Raw genomic sequence first — 20,459 nt, forward strand, 5'->3', positions numbered from 1 at the left:
GCATGGTCATCTGTGAGCTGTCTCGCATAATGTGCATTTATCAACAAGTACAGTGTGAATCCACTCACGTTATAATTTCAGTCGAGATCTGACAAGAGATGAAAATAACCAACAACATATCGAATGAACCTTAATAAAAAAAAGTTCGTTGACCACAAAATATAGTTAACTACACATAATTTTTGTTTTATACTATATATTATAGGTGGTTTTGGGTAATTTACTAATCATAAAGAGTAAAATGGATGAGTGTTGTTAAGTAGGTTAGAGTGAGTTTTAACCACTTGCAAGTTAAGAGTAATGCTTATAAAGGAGAATTGTCCTTTCGTTGAATTTTTTTTATTTTGTAAAGAAAAATAAAAAATGAAAATTTATGAGAAGTGACAATGACAAGATCACATTTTGCTCGAAACAGCAAAAGTTTTAGTATATTTCTTTTCCAACTTGGTCATTCCCTTCTTCAATAATAGATTTATTTATATACCCAAACCCAATTCCCCAAACCAAAGAATTGGAAAAAAATAAAAATAAAAACTTGGTCTTTTTCAATATTCCATTTCTGATTTTTCTCCACAGTTCACCACGAATTTCCAACTCATGCTCTGCCACTATCAAATTTTGGGACTGCAAACCAAACCAAACCAAAAAACCCAAGTGACTGACTAGTGTGAAGAGGAGAAAGGGAGAGAGAGAGAGAGAGGAGAGAGAGAGCCAATTGGTTTGTTTCTCACCAGTTTCAACCTTTTTCTGGGACCGTGAAATCCTTCTAAACCTTTCAGCTCAAGTGGGTCATTTTTTGAGGTCCAACAATTCCACTTGCTTATCTTTCCTCTCTTACCTGCCCCCCATCTCTTTCTCTCTCCCTCTGTTTTTTTTTTTTAATTCATTCTCTTAAATGTTTAAACTCCCCCAATAGTCCAATCGTTCTTGTTTTTTCTTTTACTTGTTTCCTTTGTTTTGTGTAGAAAGTGAGATCCATTTCTCTCTCAATTTGGCAATTGTATACTCTGATTATACTGATTATTCTGGTTCTGGAGGGTGAGTAAGAGGTCAAAAGTGGTGAAATTGATATATTTATTTTTTGGGTGTGCCATATGTTTGAGTATTTGCCTCTGTGATATCTTCAAAGATCATTTTTTTTTTCTTCCCTTTTTCTGAAAAGGGTAGGTGGGAACTTTCAATTGAAGCATCTGGGTCTTCTTACAATAGGAAAAGCTTCACTGTTACTACTTGAAATCGTTTTCTTTTGTGGGTTTTCAATGATGGGTTGTACTTAGATTTAGGGTCCTTTGTGGGGTTTAGCTGTATAAGACGAAGAAAGACAGTAGAGGGGGTCTTTTTTCGGATTAGTTTGAAGTTACTGTTTCTGTGTTGATATACTGTTTGGGATTTCATGCTTGGTCCAAGACAATGGAGATGTTTATGGCCAGACTTCTATTCCTTTAGCATTCAGTACAGAAGCTTGAGGAAGTAACATGAAGAACCTGCTTAAGAAGCTCCATATCATGTCAAATCAATCAGAAGATGTAGAAGGAGGATCTACTTCGTCGAGGGGCAGCAAGTCCATTGATGGGTCTTCTCCTGATAGTCATTTAATTCCGCGGCCTCATCATAGTTCTGAGAACAAACCCTTTTCTGGGCTCTCCGGATGGTTGAATTCAGTTGCTAATAGAAATAGCTCAAACATCTCATCTTCTTCTAATATGACAAGAACTGAGAGAACAGAACCATCTGATGCAGTAAGTATTGTGACAGGTTTAGATGTTGGTTCGGATGCATTGGGGCGTGATTCAGGGTCTAGTAACTCAAGAGATCCTGATGTAGAGGAAGAATATCAGATACAAATTGCTTTGGAAATGAGCGCCAGGGAGGATCCAGAGGCAGTTCAGATTGAAGCTGTGAAGCAGATTAGTTTGGGCTCTTGTGCTCTAGATAATACTCCAGCTGAAGTTATTGCTTACAGATACTGGGTAAGTTTTCTTTTAACATTTCCTTAATGATTGGAAAGTTCGGTTGACTTGTTAGTTATGGTTATTCGTACGCTGTATCTGTGATTTTGTTGGCATTTAGTAAGAGGTACAAGTGGTTATCATTTCATTAATATATGATCTGATTTGGCTTGTCTTCTCAATCTCAACTTACCTATTGTGGTATGTCAGTCATATGAATGCCAAAATGCTCATGGATATAAAAAATTTCCATCTTTTTTGTCCTCCATAAATGTAGGAAGTGAAAATAGTAAGTTGACTTTATTTATTTATTTAAGAAAAACATTAACTGCATGGTCATTCACAAAGTCCGTGTAAGTATGAAGCTAATGCTATGCTTAAGAAAGTGATCACAGTCAAGGATCAGATATTAATCAGGGGAAGTGTCAATGTCACTCTCATGGCTCATGTGAACCTTTCCTCTATCCCTCCTTTTCTCTTGCCAGTAACCAAAAGTTGGAAAAACCGGACCACTAAAATTAGTAGAGCACGACTGCAGAAACATCATGTTGTTGAAAGTCGACATCAGCACTTCTGGGTTATATACTTCTCTCATTGTTAAAGCAGGAACGATCTCAATTGTACATGTTCACGGTAGATTAATCTAAATTTTGACATGGATGGAGAGGAAAGTGGGTGAAAATGTGGGTTTAGAGTTATGTTTATGTGGAGTTTATTTGGATTCCGAGTTGGTGTGTCAGTATCATGGATTTTTTTTAATTAAAAAATTAAAACATTCAGCAACTTTTTTTGGGTATTTGGTTGCTTTTACTAAAAGAAATAATAGAGGTCTTGGAGGGCTGGTATTCCTATCTTGGTTTAACATTTAATTCTTATATCTGTACTTAGTGCCTTATGTTTCTTGAAGGAAATGCTCGCTAGAGTGGGTAGTGTATGGGTGCACAGTGCACTTACCCTTTTTCTGAGAGTGGATAAAATACAGTATTTGAAAAGATAATCTAGGGTAGCGGTGAGCTATATTATTGTTGACGTGCAGCATATATAGTTTCTTTCAGCGAGCTTTGGTTGAATCCATAGAAGCTCTACATACAATTACACATTATGGAGAAATAAAATGAAAAATCCTCCAAATTGGGTGTGTTCTTGTTTGAAGGCTGTTTAAATTACTGCCAATCTGCATTTGGATTTTTTTCAGTCGCGAACTTTCTGCACTTCTTGTAAACTTTTGCAAAATGGCGCAAGAAGTATGAGGTCTATCAAATGTCTGCTTTCTGTTTATTCAAATTCAAATTATAGATTATGTAGGCTCTATATTTTTCTCATATAGGAGAATGGGAAGGAACCTTTCATTGTGGGTAAAATGTTCTTTGAGCTAGTAGTCTCTGGATATGTAACTTTGAAAATTCCCAGATATCATGATAATTTTGATGATCACATTGACCAAAAGAGTGGGCATTACAATTTTCTGTTTCTTATCAAAAGAGGAAAGGATAGCATTATTTTTCTGTACTTTGAAACTAATATTATGAAACTTACCATAATATCTTGGCAAAGCAAAGTGGCTAGTTGTTACCTGTTCATTTTTAAAGGTTTACATTGATCTTATTTCAACTTTTATCTTTTGTTTTTTGTTGGAGATAATTCTAGCACTGAAGAGACTATTCCTGTAATTTCACCTGTTCTCAAATTTTGTCATATATTTTATTCTGTTCTAACCTATCTCATATCGTAGATTTATACATGCTTCACAGAATTACAATGCTCTTAGCTATGATGACAAGATCTTGGATGGCTTCTATGACCTGTATGGAATCTTGACTGAGTCCACCTCAGAAAGAATGCCTTCCCTTGTTGATCTACAAGGAACACCTGTATCAGAGGGAGTCGCCTGGGAAGCAGTTTTGGTCAATAAGGCTGCAGATTCCAATTTATTGAAGCTTGAGCAGGTGGCACTAGAGATGGCTGTAAAGTCAAGATCGGATTCTTTGGTTTTTGTAAATAGCGATTTGGTGAGAAAACTTGCTGTTTTAGTAGCCAACTATATGGGTGGGCCAGTTGGGAATCCTGAAAACATGTTGAGAGAATGGCAAAACCTTACTTACAAGTTGAAAGCAACACATGGTAGCATGGTTTTGCCACTTGGTTCTCTAAAAATTGGATTGGCTCGGCATCGGGCATTGCTGTTCAAGGTACTTGTTGACATATTATATATGATACGAACCTAACTAGAAAAGATATTCCCAATTTTGTGGAATTGGTGAACCCTTAATGGCCAATATTCTAGTCCCCAAATATGCTAACAAGTATATCTTCTTAACTTATTCTTAATTTCTATGATGAACATACTTTCTCCACTTTATTGTTGTACTAGCTCTGTTATATATCATACTTGTGTATGTATTTTAATTGAATTTGTGTGTTTAGGAAGAAAAAAAAGACTTGAATATGTCAATAACTGTTTTGGTAGGATATATTTACTGGGACTTGAGCTAGCCTATAGTAATTTAACTGTATTTGTTTCTGTTCTGTATATTGATATTTTCATCAAACATAGATATTTATTACTCTGGTAATTTTTAGATTTTAAAGCAATTATGTGTCAGTCTGTTTTTGCTTGGGATTTCTGTATGACTGTCATTGCATGATTCACCTTATTCATAAGTTTATATTTTGAATGTTTTTGCCATGTGTGATGTTATGTCATATAGCATATTACAGTGATGGAGAGGAGTTACTAGTTTTTAGACTTTACTAGGAGTTTGGAAAATCGAAGGGAAATCTGAGAAATATTGTTAAATTGCGTTTATTAATGGTTATGATTGAATGAATAAAAATCTGCACCTGAAAGGAAGTAGCTGCGTGAAAAGCAATTAATGGGTAAAGAAGATAGAACAAAAAATTAAATCCATGTTAGCAATTAAACTCCTAATGCATGCGGCAGTTTTGTTTGGCCATTGGTGTCTGCTGTTATGCTTGATCATGTTAATAAGCATAGAACTTCGCTGTGGATGGTTTTTCCAAATTGCTTCGTCTAGTTAAAAACCAGTTGTCTGGATAACAAGAAGTTTGTAGTTGATGGTATTTTCTTAGGTTATGATGCCTTTTATTATTAGAAAGATGTCAGCATTTGGTCAATCATGAAAGCAGTATGACAAATTAATGGGCAATTACTGGTGTTGGTCTGCATATGAACCTTAATTTAGAAACTGCTATCTATATTTGTCAAGAAGTTGTATAAAAAAATCTAAATCATATGCCCTTTTTTTTTTAATTGGATGTCTACAGTTTTATATATGCTCTGTTAACAACCTTGTTAAGAAATCTTTCAATGAATATAAAACTCATATATGTTATTCTGTAGGTTTTGGCTGATAGTGTCAGCATTCCATGTCGACTAGTAAAGGGACCACAGTATACTGGTTCCAGTGATGTGGCAATGAACTTTGTAAAAATCAATGGTGGAAGGTAATTGGCATTTTGAATCTACATTTGTGATGTAGACTTGTCTGTTAGGCTCAGACAGCTATTTATTTCTGATTTGTTATGTTTTCTTATTCATATTCCTCATTTCACCATGTTTTCTTTATTAGTTTTAGATTACAAATTCATGATGAATAGATTCTTTATTGTTTTTTATCATTATGTTTATTATAGTGTTTCCATTGATTTTGAAGTGTTTGGCCTCATAGAAAATAGTACTGACATGATTTCAGAGAGTTGATCTATTAATGCTGTGGTTATTTATTTCGTACATTGTTTGGCCTGTTTACTAAAATATGTATAATCTGAATTTCAGGGAGTACATTGTTGATCTAATGTCAGATCCTGGCACACTTATTCCATCTGATGCAGCTGGATCACATATAGAATATGATGATTCTTTCTTCTCGGGTAGTCCTTTATCCAGGGACATTGATTCATCTCATGTAGCTTCTTCCAGTAGTGGAGTTGGAAGTTCGTTTGAGGATCATTCAGACTTCGGGACATTTGAAAACCGATCTAGGATAAGAAATCCTCCTTCCACAGGGAGGGATTCTGATGACAAAGAGGAACTAACTGCTCTTGCACAACTAACTGTGGAATCTAAAGCTGAGGAAACAAAAGCTGAGGGAGAATCCAAGATGCTCTCAGATGATTTAAAAAAACCATCCAATGTTGAGAAGGGGCTTGCGTGGGATTTTCCAAACAAAAGTAGCTACCCTCATGGTCATGGGCATGCAAGATCTCCTTCTTGGACTGAAGGTGTTGGCTCTCCTGCTGTTCGTAAAAAGAAAGTGAAGGATGTTTCAAAATACATGATAGATGCTGCCAAAGAAAACCCAAAGTTGGCTCAAAAACTCCATGATGTGCTGCTCGAAAGTGGTGTTATTGCTCCCCCTAATCTGTTTACAGAAATCTATCAAGAGCACTTAGATGCATCAACAGCTGAGGCTAACGCCCAAAAAGATTATGTGGGTGAAACTAAAGAAGGCAGTGGAAGTGGAACTCGAGAAAATAGAGGCCAAGATGATATTGCTCGACCTTCCTTTCTACCTCCTTTACCGCACCACAGGGCACAGTCAAAAGCAAGCTCTCCGGGTCAACAAGAGCTTCTAAAACTTGTCGAAGGTTTGGGGGTAAACCTTACACGTGATAATCGGGAAGTAGCAGGACATGTTATTTCATCAGCATCTGAAATAACCCCCCCTAAATATGGTAAAAATGTCCCTGTTGCCGCTGCTGCGGCAGCTGCAGCAGCTGTTGTAGCATCTTCAATGGTTGTTGCTGCAGCAAAGTCAAGTGCTGATTCAAATCTTGAACTTCCAGTAGCAGCAGCAGCCACTGCTACCGCCGCAGCTGTGGTTGCAACAACTGCAGCCGTCAGTAAGCAATATGAGCAGGGTATGCGAAGTGATGGTGACACAGATAGCGGTGGTTATGAACCACGGGGTAGTGGTGACCGTGAACATGATGCTGGGGGAGCAAATTCATCAGGCGAGAGAGTATCGGATAAGTCAGCAGGTAACGATAGCTCAAAATCTGACTCAATTGATGACGTTGCTGAGTGCGAGATTCCATGGGATGATATCACCATGGGGGAGCGTATCGGACTTGGTATTGAACGACACATTTAAGCTATCTTTTTCATGCAATTCATTTCACTAATAAATCTAATCCTTTAAGTTAATACGTCTCTTTGGTCCATTCTCGGTGTTGCAGGATCCTATGGGGAGGTCTACCGCGGAGAGTGGCATGGAACTGTATGTATTTTCCTGCCTGAACCTGAATACTAAGCTTCTTGTTACATACAAATAAAATAAAACTAATTAAATTTTTTTTTAAAAAAATCTCTTCTTGTTACACTAGAGAGGGGGGGTTTTAGTCTTTCTCTCTCTCTCTCTGATTTGGAATAAGGGTTTATGGCTCCGTAGAAGTGAGTGGGTTTGTGTATTAGAAATTATGTTGTATGGTATCTTTCTGGATGTTGCCACATTATTTGAAAAGTATTAATTTAAGAGATCTTATATTTTAGCTCAATAATGATATTTTTAATAATTAGATAGCAGTTTTCAGAAGGTGGATATTTTTGATAGAAACTAAAACACACATGGGGTCTATATTGATAGGTTATGTAGATAACACTGGATATATTTGAGGGATTTTGACCAAGTAACACATATGAATTGGACAAGTTATCCTTAAACAATCTTATTTGAAAATAGCTAATTTATTCAATTTTTTATGCTAGTAAATAACTTAGATGCAAAATCTAATAGAGTTTGGCAGCTTGTCATATGTTGCAAATAGTCTAATGTTATGCTCATTTAAACTCGTGGACTGTGTCTCTGTTCTTGCCCTTTTGTAGTTCTCTGTTTTCTGCCATTTTTTCTCTAAAAGCTAGGGAACAATACATAACAATAAAGTAGTTGTAGCCTTGTAGGTGACCTCTATGATCTCGGTGTTTTTTTTTTCCTTTCTAAGTTGTTATTTACTGCTGCTTCAAATGTTTTCCCTATATGGGTTATAGGAAGTTGCTGTGAAGAGGTTCCTGGACCAAGATATTTCAGGCGAATCGCTTGTAGAATTCATGAAAGAGGTAGAGCCTGCTGCCTTTTCCCTAATAAACCCAAACTTGCCTTTCTTCATTTAACAAGTGCATTGATATTCTATGTTTTTCATTATAGATCTCATCAGTTCCTCATTATTTGCCTGTTTTGTACAAACCACTTCTTTTTACATGCATAAACCACTCTCGTTTTGAATTATCATATGGCCATGCTATGATTGTTACTTTAAAGCATATGAAGGAGTGCTTACTAAAAGGATCTTTTTTCATCTTTAATTGACAAGGTTCGAATAATGAAAAGACTTCGGCATCCCAATGTTGTCCTGTTCATGGGAGCTGTGACTCGTACTCCAAATCTTTCAATTGTTACAGAGTTTCTTCCAAGGTTTGTTTACATTCTCTCTGTACTAGCACAATCAAGTTATTATTTGATCTTCCCTTCTTGCAATGCATAGGAATTCTATGTTACTGTTATTTCTAAATGTTCTCTACACCTTATAGCCCCAAAAAAATGACACAAAAGATGTTCTTATAGATAAATTTTAATTAATTTTATTTCAAGTATAAGTACTGATTCTTGGATTTTGATTTTCAACTATATTTCTGGATCTTATGTATCTGTGCTTTTCCCTCTTTTGGGCATATATCAACTTAGTACATCGTGATGCTGTATGGTTCTATATGTCAACACAACACGAGATAATTTTATGCTGGTTCTATGGTTTCTGTATTGATCTTCATGTCCTATGTTCCTCGTATAGATAGCTTACAATATGCCTGTTTCTGCGAGTCTTTGAGATTGTTAGTAATCATGTCAAACAGAAATCTGAAACATAATTGTATTTCGCAGAGGTAGTTTATATAGGTTACTTCATCGGCCTAACAATCAATTAGATGAACGACGGCGTTTGAGAATGGCCCTTGATGCTGTATGGTTCTGTTGTTCTTTTCTTGTATCATAATTTCAATCAAAATCTGTTTCTTATGCTAAATCTTGTATTGACTAATTCGTCCTTGGTGTAACCAAACTGCCAGGCTCGGGGAATGAATTATTTGCACACTTGCTCACCAGTGATTGTACATCGTGATTTGAAGTCCCCAAATCTTCTTGTTGATAAGAATTGGGTAGTAAAGGTAGTTTCTGATTTTTTTAATGAGATAATTAATTAAACATGTTTTTAATACTCACTTTGATAGTAAAATATTTTTTTGATACCCACTTTGATGGAACTTTTGTACCTGCCATTAGGTCTGTGATTTTGGACTGTCTAAAATTAAGCACAGCACATTTCTCTCTTCAAGGTCCACTGCAGGAACGGTAAGCCTAAGCCATGCTACGACTTTGGTCTTTCTCTTTCTCTAAGTTGGAATAATTTATTTTCAATTATCTATTCAACTTGTTCACAGCCCCTTCAATACTTTGTTTTCCCATTGCTCTGTACTGAGCATTGCTTATATTGGATGAATGGAATTCTTGTGACAAAATTTGAGTCAACCTCGTCTGTTTTTTAGACTGGAATCTTAGACCTTTTGCTCTTTTATTTTCTTGATAAGGATCTTATTTATATAAATGCTGGTGAAGAGAGCCTGCAACTCTAGGCTAGCTGTCTTAATGACATAAAATTCTTCCTTTTTACTTCAGGCTGAATGGATGGCTCCCGAAGTGTTAAGAAATGAACCTTCCGATGAGAAGTATGCTTCATTGTTTCTTACTTAATGTGCTTTCATTACATGTTGTGAATGCTATATATATTTGTGAGTAAATTGAAATAACATGTGGTTTGATATGTAGGTGTGATGTCTATAGCTTTGGGGTCATATTATGGGAACTTTCTACGATGCAACAGCCGTGGGGGGGAATGAATCCCATGCAAGTTGTTGGTGCAGTTGGATTTCAACATCGCCGTCTCGATATTCCAGATGATATGGATCCTACAATTGCAGATATCATCAGACAATGTTGGCAGACGTGAGTATACTCTTGAGTTATTGCATTTCGCCAATAATCTGAACCCTTTTTATTCAATCTATTGATGCCAAATATTTATATAGAACTTGCCTGTATCTAATGTGGTTCTTCATTCCAATTGTACTCCTATTCCAAAAACAGCAGCACCTAACATTTGGGAATCATATGCAGCAGCTGTTTCATTTGATTTCGTTCGGTTCCAATTTATTCATTTGTTTGTCTGCAATCTCTATTCAAATTTCTCCCATAAATTGCACTCAGGTTCTCTTATTTAAAAAAGCAACTTGAGATTTGCTTGAAATTCGGCCCTCCATTTCTTTTTCCTTTCCCTCCACTCCATTAATTTTCATTGTTAAATTATTCATTTTCCTTTCTCCTTTCACAAACATTTCTGTCTAATATCTTGCTAATGATAATATTTACAAACCTTGAACAAGTTTAGCCTCTGGCATACTTGTAATAAAATCTTTGTTTCTCACCAATAAATATATTACTCAAAATCTTCAGCTAGATCATTTGCAAATGGCTGAAAATGCAACTCGGTTCAACATTCGAATTTTTCCAGTTAAACAATTGATTTGACTAGTATATATGGGTGATCATTAGTATGCCTCATTAAAATTTGTGATAGAACTTGGTTTTTTTGCCTTGCATTTGTTCCTTGTACTGCTTTTTCAGTCAGTTTCTTCCTAAAGTACTATGCAGTGATACCAGGTGTACTTGCTACCAGCAAATTCATTTCTGGGTCTGATCTGCTACAAATCTCTAAAATGAAAAATTCATTCATAGCATTTATGTTGCATATATTGATATACTTTGCTCAATCTTATGAATGCGTTGTCAATTGTAGTTGTGGATGAATTTGTATGTTTATGGGTAGATAAGCCTTACAATTCACCTCATTTCACATTTGTAGAGATCCAAGATCAAGACCAACATTTGCCGAGATCATGGCAGCTCTGAAGCCGTTACAGAGGCCGATAAATAGTAGTTCGCAAGTTCCCAGACCTGGTGCATCAGTCGGACGCGAGAGAGTTCATCCAGCTCGAGTTTCGGAAGAACCTGCAGACTAGAAAGAGCAAAATTTTTTTTCTTTCTTTTTCTTTTTTCTATGTGACTGAACATGGGGTTGTTCCAACCAAGTAATGCTGAGTCAATTTGCAGGTTGTTTGGAACAAGTGAGAAAGAAAACGTTTGAAGATCATGAGATAACAAATACTCAGAATTTGAGATTGTGATTCTTTTGTTCTTCATTTCCTTTTTCCCTTTGTATTCTTACTGGGGCAGCCGTTCTCAAGGGTGTGCTTTCAATGTAAAAAATTAAAAAAAATTAAAAAAAAAAAGGAAAAAAAAAGTTCAAATGAATTTGGTGTAATCCATGTTTGGTATTTTTGGTGTCTTTGAATTCTTAGCAAGCAATAGGAATGATGAATGAGAAAGACAGAGACTAGTGGTTTAATCAATCCAGTATTTTAGTAGGCAAATCAAATCAAGTAGTTTAGTGGGTTTCATAAGTTTTATGTTTTTGAATTTATATGGGTGTTGATTAGTAACACTTAAAAAAATAATTTTTTATTTAATTAATTAAAAATTTGACAATTAAATATAAAGTGAGTTTGATAACTCTATTTTTATTTATTATTTAAAAAAAAATTAATTAAAATTTATTAAATTTTGAAAATAATTTATTTTTACTTTCAAATTTTTTTGAGAAATTTGCGGTCAAACTCTCTTATGTTTGTTTGTTGAACACTTAACCTCATTTTCTTTAATTTTGGTAGGAAAACCCACTTATGTTTGTTTTGTTGAACACTAAACCCCGTTTTATTTAATATTGGTGGGAAAACCCTAAGTTTGTTTTGTTGAACACTTAATCCTATTTCTTTAATTTTGGTGGGAAAACCCCCTTAAGTTTGGCCATAAAAAATTAGTGTTTATGATAAATATAGAATTGATAAAAGTTTGGCCAGAAATTTTCTTATGTTTGTAGGTGTTATAACTGGTTTCTTAGCTCTGATTGTATTTATTAACTGAAATTTCTTGTTAGCATATTTGCATAATCTTGCAGATCTTATATTTATTATGAACACTAATTTTTGCTTTGTCAATTTAAACAAATATTGTATGGTAAATATTCTTTGATAGTTGCAATTGTGAATCAACATCAGGATTGACCTTTCAGATAGTCTTATTTTTTAAGTACTGTTTACTTTGGATCGTAGATTTAGATTTTATTTATTAGATTTATTTTATTATGTATTATTTTCAAAACACAAAAATAGTTTTAATTTACCACCTGTGCATTAAAGCAGCCACGTTGGTAGATAGGCTGAGTTGGATTGTGTGGATAACGGGGTTAATACACGGAACAGTGAATTGCAAACGGAACGGGATTTAAGGGGGTTTTCCCACCAAAATTAAAGAAAAAGGGTTAAGTGTTCAACAAAACAAACATAAGAGGGGGTTTGGCCGCAAATTTCTCTCAAACTTAAGAGGGTTTTCTCACCAAAATTAAAAAAATAGGGGTTAAGTGTTCAACAAAACAAACATAAGGGGGTTTGGCCACAAATTTCTCAAATTTTTTTAATTCGTTTTCGACTTTTCATTTCTTTTTTCTCTTCTCTTCTTCAAATCAACACCTCATTTTATATTGTTAAACAAAAAATAAAAATTATTAAATGCATTTATTATTTTTTGTTTTTAAAAATAAAAAACAAAAATAGTAACCAAACATATTTTTATTTTTAAAAATAAAAAGACAATTAAAAAATAATATTTCTATTTTTGTGTTTAAAAAATTCAAAAACCAAAATTTTGCCAAACACAACCATAAATATTTTTAAATCTTAAACCAAGCTTAGATGAAATTTTATGCCCTATTCTTTGCACTCTTTAAGGTTTTGAAAGTAGAAATTTAATTAAGTTAATTGTAGAGTATCTGTAGTTGCCATTGGTCAAATAATTATCGAATAAGTATATTTGCTATTAGTTATAGTGACATAGGTATAGGATCTTTTAGTGGATAAGATTGGATAAGATTATTACATTGGATTGAGATAAATATTATATTCATTTTAAAATATAAATTTATTTTTATATTAACATTTTAGTTATTTTATTTAAAAAATAATAACTGTGGGGTCTATTGCTATTAGAATATGTAATTAAAGTGGTTTGTATACAAAATACCATGTTGAGTAGAAGATAAATAATCCCTATAATATAAATAGAAGGTTAAATACTTATTTGTATCTCGTTTTTTATTAAAATACAGACTTAGTACCTTATGTTTTTAATAATGCTCATTTGGTATCATTAATTTGAAATCGTACATATTTGGTACCCTGACTCAAATTTAATCAGAAAAATTATATCAATATGACCAAACTGCCCTCAATTATGTGTTTCAAATTCAAATTTAGTTACTTAATTACATATAACTAAGGACAATTTGTTCATATTGAGAAAATTTTATCAATCAAATTTGAGTCTAGGGTACCAAATATGTACGATTTCAAATTACTAATGAGCATTATTGAAAACATAAGGTACCAAATCAGTATTTCGATAAAACACAAGGTACCAAATAGTTGTTTACCCTAAATAGAACCATTTTGATAATTTAGAATATTATTTCTATTTCTAAGTTGATAACAAACATGTGATAAAGATAAATAATCATAATCTCATTTGTAGTCCAACAAACCAAACATACTCCTTTTCCTTTTCTTAATGTTAATGTCTAAGAGCACTCCTAGTGGGTGCTTTACTCTATTCTTTAAAATACCACCTCAAAACACACATTTTTTTATTTCACCTTTAAATTTTACATTATACTATACATCGGCTTCTCTATATATTTCTCTACATCATTTAAATATTATATCTTTAAACATATTTTATTAATTAAAGTAAAATAAAATAATTGAAAAAGAAAAAAGAAATAATAAATATATACTAAATGAGAGAGAGAGCTTATAAACAAAAAATAATAATATTAAAATATTATATAAATGATATGTAAATGTAGGTATGAATTAATTGGATTTTGTGCATAACTATTATAAATATATGTATAAAGAAGCTGATGGAAGATGTTTTTGTGAATTTTAGCTAAATATTATAGAGAAAGTGTATTACAAAATACATCACCAAAACATAATTTTTTATAATTTACCTCAAACTTTTACATTATACCATAACTTTCTCTATTTTTTCTCTACATCATTTAAATATTATATTTTTTGAAAATATTTTATTCATTTTAAGAAATAAAATAATTAAATATAACAGTATCACACTCATATACATACAAAAGTTTATAAAAAAATAATAAAATATTTATACCTTGATGAATAGTATTTCACTGTATATAGAGAAATACTATTCATTTAGGTAAAAAAATATAAGTTTACATCACCCGTTGGAAAGACAATTTACCATTTTATTCTCTGTATTATAAAGAATAAGACATTTTGGAGTGCTCTACTAGAAACTAAAACCATATGTAAAGTGGATACAATAAAAACTAGTAATGGATATTAGTGTTTCTTTTTCTCTTTTTTGTTGGAGGTTTTTTCTAGCCAAACAGATCCTTAAAGCTCAAAGTAAGGCCAACCCACCATTTAGAAAGGATAAGGTAGGACCAAACCATACTTTAAAACCAAAATGTACATATTTTTCTCTTCCTAATACTTAGTTTTTTTTATGTTCATACCAAAATAAGTAGACAACAAAAATGGCTTCCTTCTTTGGCTCTCCACCATTTCTGTCTCACCCCCTCACTAGAACTCTCACCTTCTCATCCTCGTCGTCACAAACGCCGCCTCCTTCTCCGCCAACTCCGCCTACTCAGCCGCCACCATCTCACCCTTTAAGCTCTACTTCTGGCCAAGCAGTGGAGCCAGTCTCAGTCAAAGTTCAACAACAACAAAAGCCTTCTTATTCTTATTCTTCTTCTTCTAGTTCAAAGGCTGATTCCACAGACTGGATAGCTTCCACCTTAACTAGGCGATTTGGACTTGGAGCTGGTCTAGCTTGGGCTGCCTTTCTTGCTTTTGGTGTAGTCTCTGAACAGATAAAGACTCGTCTTGAGGTCTCCCAACAAGAAGCTAACACAAGGTTTTTTCTTACTCTCAATAAAGTTACCAATCTTATATGTTCATGGAATACTAGTCTATTGTGGAAATGTTGGTCAATGGATAATCACTTTAAGTATTCTGACATGGAAAGTGATCTATTGAATAAATAAATTCGAAAACTCTATGATGTTTAAGTCAACTAAATTCTTATGCAAATCTTAAACAGTTCTTGTGAGCTCTATTCATAGGCGACTAAATGAGAATTAGTGAGAAATACAACATATTTTGTTGGTGCATGAGGAAATTTGGATCACTCATATTCTAGCTTAGTTTTTAGATACTTGTTTTCCTTAATGACAAGAGATTAATTGTCTTTGACAGAAATGTGGAGAAGGAAGAAGAGGTGGTATTGCCTAATGGCATAAGGTACATACATTATCACAAACTTCTCATAACTTTGACTGATGTAGATAAAGTTATGGGAATTCTCCAATAGGGTTTCACTTTAAGTCCTACCAGTGAGACTCTCAGTATTCTTGACTTTTGAACAGTTTTTGGCGTGATTTTTGTTATGATATATTGTAGTTATTTACAGTATTGACGCGATTTTTAGAAAATTCTGAATAGTTTACAGTACCGAAAACTAGGTTCAAATATGTTATTGAATGCGTGACTAATTCTTTTTATGCGCGTGGAAAACAACATGTTTAAACCTAGTTTTCGGTACTGTAAACTATTCGGAATTTTTTAAAAATTTGTAGGATATTCTAAATAGTTACAATATACACGGTTATAAAAAAAATCGCGTCAAAAACTGTTCACGAATCGAGAAACACTGAGAGCCCCACCGGTAGGGTTTAAAGTGAAGCCCCTATAGAAGAATTGTCTGATAAAGTTATTATATTAATGGGGTTTGAATTATGAATACAATGATTCAGATACTTTGAGTTAAAAGTGGGAGGTGGAGCTTCTCCAAGGCCAGGAGATTTGGTGGTGATTGATCTCCAAGGCAAAGTAGAAGGCAGTGGGGAAGTGTTTGTGGATACATTTGACAAAGATAAGAAGCCTTTGGCCCTTGTATTGGGATCAAGGCCTTATAGCAAAGGAGTTTGTGAAGGTATAGAGTATGTGCTTAGATCCATGAAGGCAGGGGGTAAGAGGAGAGTAATAGTTCCTCCAAACTTGGGTTTTAGAGAGAATGGTGCTGATTTAGGCACTGGTGTGCAAATTCCTCCTATGGCAACACTTGAGTACATTGTCCAGGTTGATAAAGTCTCAATTGCACCAGCATGATTTTTATTTAAAAGAAACAATGTCAGCAAACTATTCTCTTCCCTATTATTGATAATAATAATAATAATTTATTAGTGCAAACAGAAAAATAAAAAAATAAATCTATGTATGTAACACCGTTTAATCTTGATGTTTGCATGTAACACCGTCAACAAACACATTTAATGATAAGAAAAATGCTCCTCAGCTCGGTGGTATTTCCATCTCGAGCTGAGGTGTTTGCTTTTGATTGTATATTGTTTTGATGTCGGTCATAGCTATATCCAATCAAAAGTAAATATGTGGATCGTGTTGTTATTTGTCCAATGCTCTATAATTGTATAAATATCAAGTTTAGTGTCAAATTTTTACACCAATGATGCTCTATTTTAAAATTTTTTAAGGGGTTATAGTATAATTTTAAAACTTTTTAACACTATTCATATTTTTTTTCTTAAATAATAAGAAATATGTAAAGGAAAGAAAAATTGAGGTACACATGACTATGAGATGGTTAAACACCAAAATATATGCTCATATAAGTAGCACTCTAATATTTTTTTTCTATTTAAGAAATAGATACTTCTAGTTCCTATGTTTAATTTAAATTCAAGTTTGTACCATTTGCCTTTTTTTTAAGAAAAATAAAATCTGTTTTAGACCTATTTTGTAAAATGATTTTTTTATAGAAAAATCCTCTAAAGGTCAAATTTAGTAAAAAAGAATAAAAATAAACAAGACCAATGTTCCATTGCGTTTATTAATTAATGAATTTTAATCTATGTTAAGGTAATTTTAAATAATGAAAAAAAAAACTAAATAAGACAAAATTAGAATGAAAATATACAAAATGATGACAATAACAAACTTTCTTCGCACCACATTTAAATTATCAGTACATCTTTGACTACAACAAGTCATGAAGACATCAAACCAATCAAAGAGAGTACCTTGAGATCAAAAAGTATGGTCAATACATAACTTCCTTCCACCTCGATTGGTCATCATAATCTCAACTGTAAAATCAATCAGTTAAGGTTTCAGCAGTGTATTTTCAAGTAGTTTCTGTATAATGAGAACATTGCAAAGGGCACTCTTCCTTCTCTTCTATATCTTCATCTGTAGAATCTAAATCCAAATCCATATTCGGGCCATCATCCAACCGATTACTCAACCTCCTTTTCTTCAAGATCACATCAGATTCCTGCATCAAGTTTATGTACCTTTTTCTAATCCTCAGTATTGGATGTCTCTCAATAGCAGAAGGGTCACAGTAAGCCTCTTTAAGGATTGCTGTACAAGTCTTGTTCCTCAATGATAAGTAAAACATATGAGGATGCCTTTCAAATGCTTTGTGCATTTTTTGAGGCAACCCCATATGTTTCTTGAGACACAAAATCTTCCTCCTCTCAGCTGAATGTTCAACAAAGAGACTAAGCAACTCATGGAGTAACCCCACCAGTCGTTTTTCGGCAATGTCACTATCTGGAGCCAAATGTGAGAAGTCGTCATAAGGTGACACATAGGGAAGCTTTTGAAACTCATTTAACCAACCCTTAATCTTCACCTTTAACCTCAACCCTTTAGAAGGGAAAAGCCGAAACTCAATTGGCTCCATTGAACCTCCAGAATAAACCCCTTGTTTCATTGCAAAACTCTGAACAGCAGACAAGACCTTCTCCCCATTATCAACAGCCAAACCCTTCAACCCATCTTCCATTTCCACAAACCTGAAAGTCTCATCGAGATTCTTTTCCGGGTTTCTTAGAAAATCATCAGGCAGACCCAAATACCACTGCATTCCCTGAATTATCTTCAAAGGCAAAACCTTCCCTGTACTCATCAATATCAGTCTCTTCAACCTCTCCCTCAACTCCTTCCTACAGTCCTCATAAACCCTTCTCTCCTCTCTGTCAATCTCAGCAGCTTCAGGGGTCAGCTTGAACCAAGGAAGATTGTACTGAGGGCCAGTAAACTCTTCAAAGATTGAAGGGTATCGCCTCAAAAACCTTGCAACCTTCATGGGCACCTCTAACTCGACTCCTTTTTTGGACACAACTGAGATCGGGATGCAACCATTAGGGTCTTCGGCAATACAGTTCTTGAGCGAAACAATAGGTTTAAGAACTTTGGACTTGTGAATATGATCAATTTTGTCGTAGTAATGGTCCTTCTTCCATTTCATATACACATCGACATAATTGGAGTGCTGGGTGTATTTGCAAGGAAGATTATGAGGTTGATAGAGAACAGAAAAGATTGATTTTTCAGAGTGGGAAAGAACCCTTTTTAGGGTGGTTCTGAAACCAGAGTTGGTGATGATCATTATTTGAAACAAGTGCTTGTAAGGCTTAGTTACATGTTGATTTATAAGCTCTGCACACTTTTCTGATGTCACAAGTTTCAGTAATAAGAAAAATGAAAGAAGAGAATTATTAATAACTCCAAATGCATAAAGACTAACTTCAAAGCTATAAGTTTATCAACTATGGTTCCTTGAGTCTGATGTTATTTCGACAAAGACCAAAATGGAGAATAATATACGTCAAAAGCAACCACCTACTTCTCTCCAATCAAAAACAACTTCATTACAGCTTCACTCATTTCCTTGGCAAGGGGAAACATGTGTCTAGCATCTGCTGGTTCATGATACTGAATCTATGGAAGCTTATCAATGATACAACATGGTAACGTTACTGCAACAATCCTATATTCATCTCCCTGCCATAGATGGGCAAAGCTTTCATAGTTAGGAAAAGAGTTTTTCAGATCATCTACAAATTCTTTACTCCCAAATTCAATCTCTAAGTCTTGATGCAGGGCTTCTATTTGAGATATTTTTTTTAGTAAATAATGAAGCTCAGATGTGAGGATGTATTTAAAATAACTCTACTCAGACATTTCATCAAACAATATACCGGCACAAAGTAAAAACTCAAAATTTATTTCTTCCAATGATCATGTATACATATTCAAAAACAATTAGCCCCTATATGATAATGCTCTTCAAAAGATTAACATATAAATATATATGTCTCCGTTCAATTCAAACCAGAGTAAATTATTAATGTCAGTAAAGAAAAGAGCACAAACCTGAATCAACGTCGTCGCCGGACAGATGAGCAGTAAGAGAGGCAGTGAACGAGCGTCGAACAACAAGGGCACTTCACATTCCCAAAGCATACGTGAAATGTTTGTTTGCCATGAACGATCTTTTGCTGTTTCCAATTGTAGGCAAATTTTAGAATTTTGTTTTTGAAAATAGTTCACTAATCAAGTTTTATAATGGGCTCCAATGTTTTTGAAATGGTGAAATCGTTTTTGGATTCGAAACCAATCACAAAAACAAAGAGTCACTAATTAACAACTTGAGATTCTGGCTATTGTATAGTTTCATATTGGATATTATTGCATAACACTTTTTTGGGTTAATAGTAAATGATTTGATTTGATTATTATTTCTGTCAATATACTTAAATTTTTTAAATGCTATAAAAATTATTTAAAATTTTAAAAATTCTAAAAGATAATTAGAAACTAATTAACAAAACTAAAATTTATAAATTCGAAATAACTCAAATTAAAATTGAAATTCAAAATCATCTTAAAATTCATATTATTAATTAGTTTTTAATATTATGTAATTTAAAATGATTTTTATAATATTTAAATAATTTGGTCTAAAATCATCCTAAAATCCATTTGTGCCATGTTGATACTTAACGGACAGTTAACGATGAGTATTAGCAGTTATACCAAAATTGTAGATTTAGGTATTACCGCAAAAAAAATAAATATTAAAGTGTAACTTTTGAAAATTTTTGGGTATTATCGTTGCCAATTAGTTTAATAAAATATGTCACATAAGTACTTAATAGGTAGTTAACGGTGAGTACTAATAGATGCACCAAAATTATAAATTTAAGTATTATTAGCACAAAAAAAAATTTGAGTATTAAAGTACAACTTTTAAAAAAAATTAAGTATTATCGTCGTTATTCTTCATATTTTGAAATATAATATTTTACTTTTGGCCTATTCTTTTAAGAAACATAAAAATATGCTGTTTAGTTAACATAAACAAAATAAGTTTCACACCTTTGTATTTTTTTTTGTCAAATTTTTACTTTTAAATAATAAAA

The 20,459-nt window shown here is 33.4% G+C and overlaps 3 protein-coding genes across 6 annotated transcripts; 2 read left to right on the forward strand and 1 right to left on the reverse strand.

Moving 5' to 3' along the window:
• Positions 1-508: 508 nt before the first annotated feature.
• LOC133831638 (probable serine/threonine-protein kinase SIS8) lies at positions 509-11,352 on the forward strand. Of its 3 annotated transcripts, none has more exons than XM_062262007.1 (13): positions 513-1,970; positions 3,701-4,138; positions 5,311-5,414; positions 5,746-7,043; positions 7,149-7,189; positions 7,957-8,025; positions 8,280-8,380; positions 8,846-8,924; positions 9,031-9,129; positions 9,245-9,313; positions 9,638-9,687; positions 9,788-9,964; positions 10,881-11,352. In XM_062262007.1, the coding sequence occupies exons 1-13, from the start codon at positions 1,476-1,478 to the stop codon at positions 11,035-11,037; spliced, it is 3,177 nt and encodes a 1,058-aa protein (XP_062117991.1). In that variant the 5' UTR covers positions 513-1,475; the 3' UTR covers positions 11,038-11,352. The 3 variants fall into 3 exon arrangements, 2 of the variants coding, with proteins under 2 accessions (XP_062117991.1, XP_062117992.1); XM_062262008.1 differs by having other exon boundaries at positions 1,808-1,970; positions 3,682-4,138; XR_009892541.1 differs by lacking the exons at positions 8,846-8,924; positions 9,788-9,964; positions 10,881-11,352 and having other exon boundaries at positions 509-1,970.
• A 3,294-nt stretch (positions 11,353-14,646) lies between these two features.
• Positions 14,647-16,572, forward strand: LOC133831640 (peptidyl-prolyl cis-trans isomerase FKBP17-2, chloroplastic). The gene is made up of 3 exons (XM_062262011.1): positions 14,647-15,085; positions 15,427-15,471; positions 15,984-16,572. Exons 1-3 carry the CDS (start codon positions 14,703-14,705, stop codon positions 16,336-16,338), a joined length of 783 nt encoding a protein of 260 aa, XP_062117995.1. The 5' UTR covers positions 14,647-14,702; the 3' UTR covers positions 16,339-16,572.
• A 596-nt stretch (positions 16,573-17,168) lies between these two features.
• LOC133831639 (protein WHAT'S THIS FACTOR 9, mitochondrial) lies at positions 17,169-19,737 on the reverse strand. 2 transcript variants are annotated; one of them, XM_062262010.1, is made up of 2 exons: positions 19,411-19,737; positions 17,169-18,705 (listed from the first exon to the last, which is right to left on the reverse strand). In XM_062262010.1, the coding sequence occupies exon 2, from the start codon at positions 18,641-18,643 to the stop codon at positions 17,372-17,374; it is 1,272 nt and encodes a 423-aa protein (XP_062117994.1). In that variant the 5' UTR covers positions 18,644-18,705; positions 19,411-19,737; the 3' UTR covers positions 17,169-17,371. The 2 variants fall into 2 exon arrangements, with proteins under 2 accessions (XP_062117994.1, XP_062117993.1); XM_062262009.1 differs by having other exon boundaries at positions 17,169-19,038.
• Positions 19,738-20,459: the final 722 nt, after the last annotated feature.

The sequence above is a fragment of the Humulus lupulus genome, chromosome 4 (assembly GCF_963169125.1).
Source record: "Humulus lupulus chromosome 4, drHumLupu1.1, whole genome shotgun sequence".
NCBI classification, from domain to species: domain Eukaryota; kingdom Viridiplantae; phylum Streptophyta; class Magnoliopsida; order Rosales; family Cannabaceae; genus Humulus; species Humulus lupulus.

Coding starts and splice junctions, on each gene's coding strand:
- LOC133831638 (XM_062262007.1), top strand. CDS start 1,476: ATGAAGAACCTGCTTAAGAAGCTCCATATCATGTCAAATCAATCAGAA. Junction 7,044..7,148: donor GGGGGAGCGTATCGGACTTG/GTATTGAACGAC, acceptor TCGGTGTTGCAG/GATCCTATGGGGAGGTCTAC. Junction 9,130..9,244: donor ATAAGAATTGGGTAGTAAAG/GTAGTTTCTGAT, acceptor ACCTGCCATTAG/GTCTGTGATTTTGGACTGTC.
- LOC133831640 (XM_062262011.1), top strand. CDS start 14,703: ATGGCTTCCTTCTTTGGCTCTCCACCATTTCTGTCTCACCCCCTCACT. Junction 15,086..15,426: donor CAACAAGAAGCTAACACAAG/GTTTTTTCTTAC, acceptor TGTCTTTGACAG/AAATGTGGAGAAGGAAGAAG. Junction 15,472..15,983: donor GTATTGCCTAATGGCATAAG/GTACATACATTA, acceptor ACAATGATTCAG/ATACTTTGAGTTAAAAGTGG.
- LOC133831639 (XM_062262010.1), bottom strand. CDS start 18,643: ATGATCATCACCAACTCTGGTTTCAGAACCACCCTAAAAAGGGTTCTT.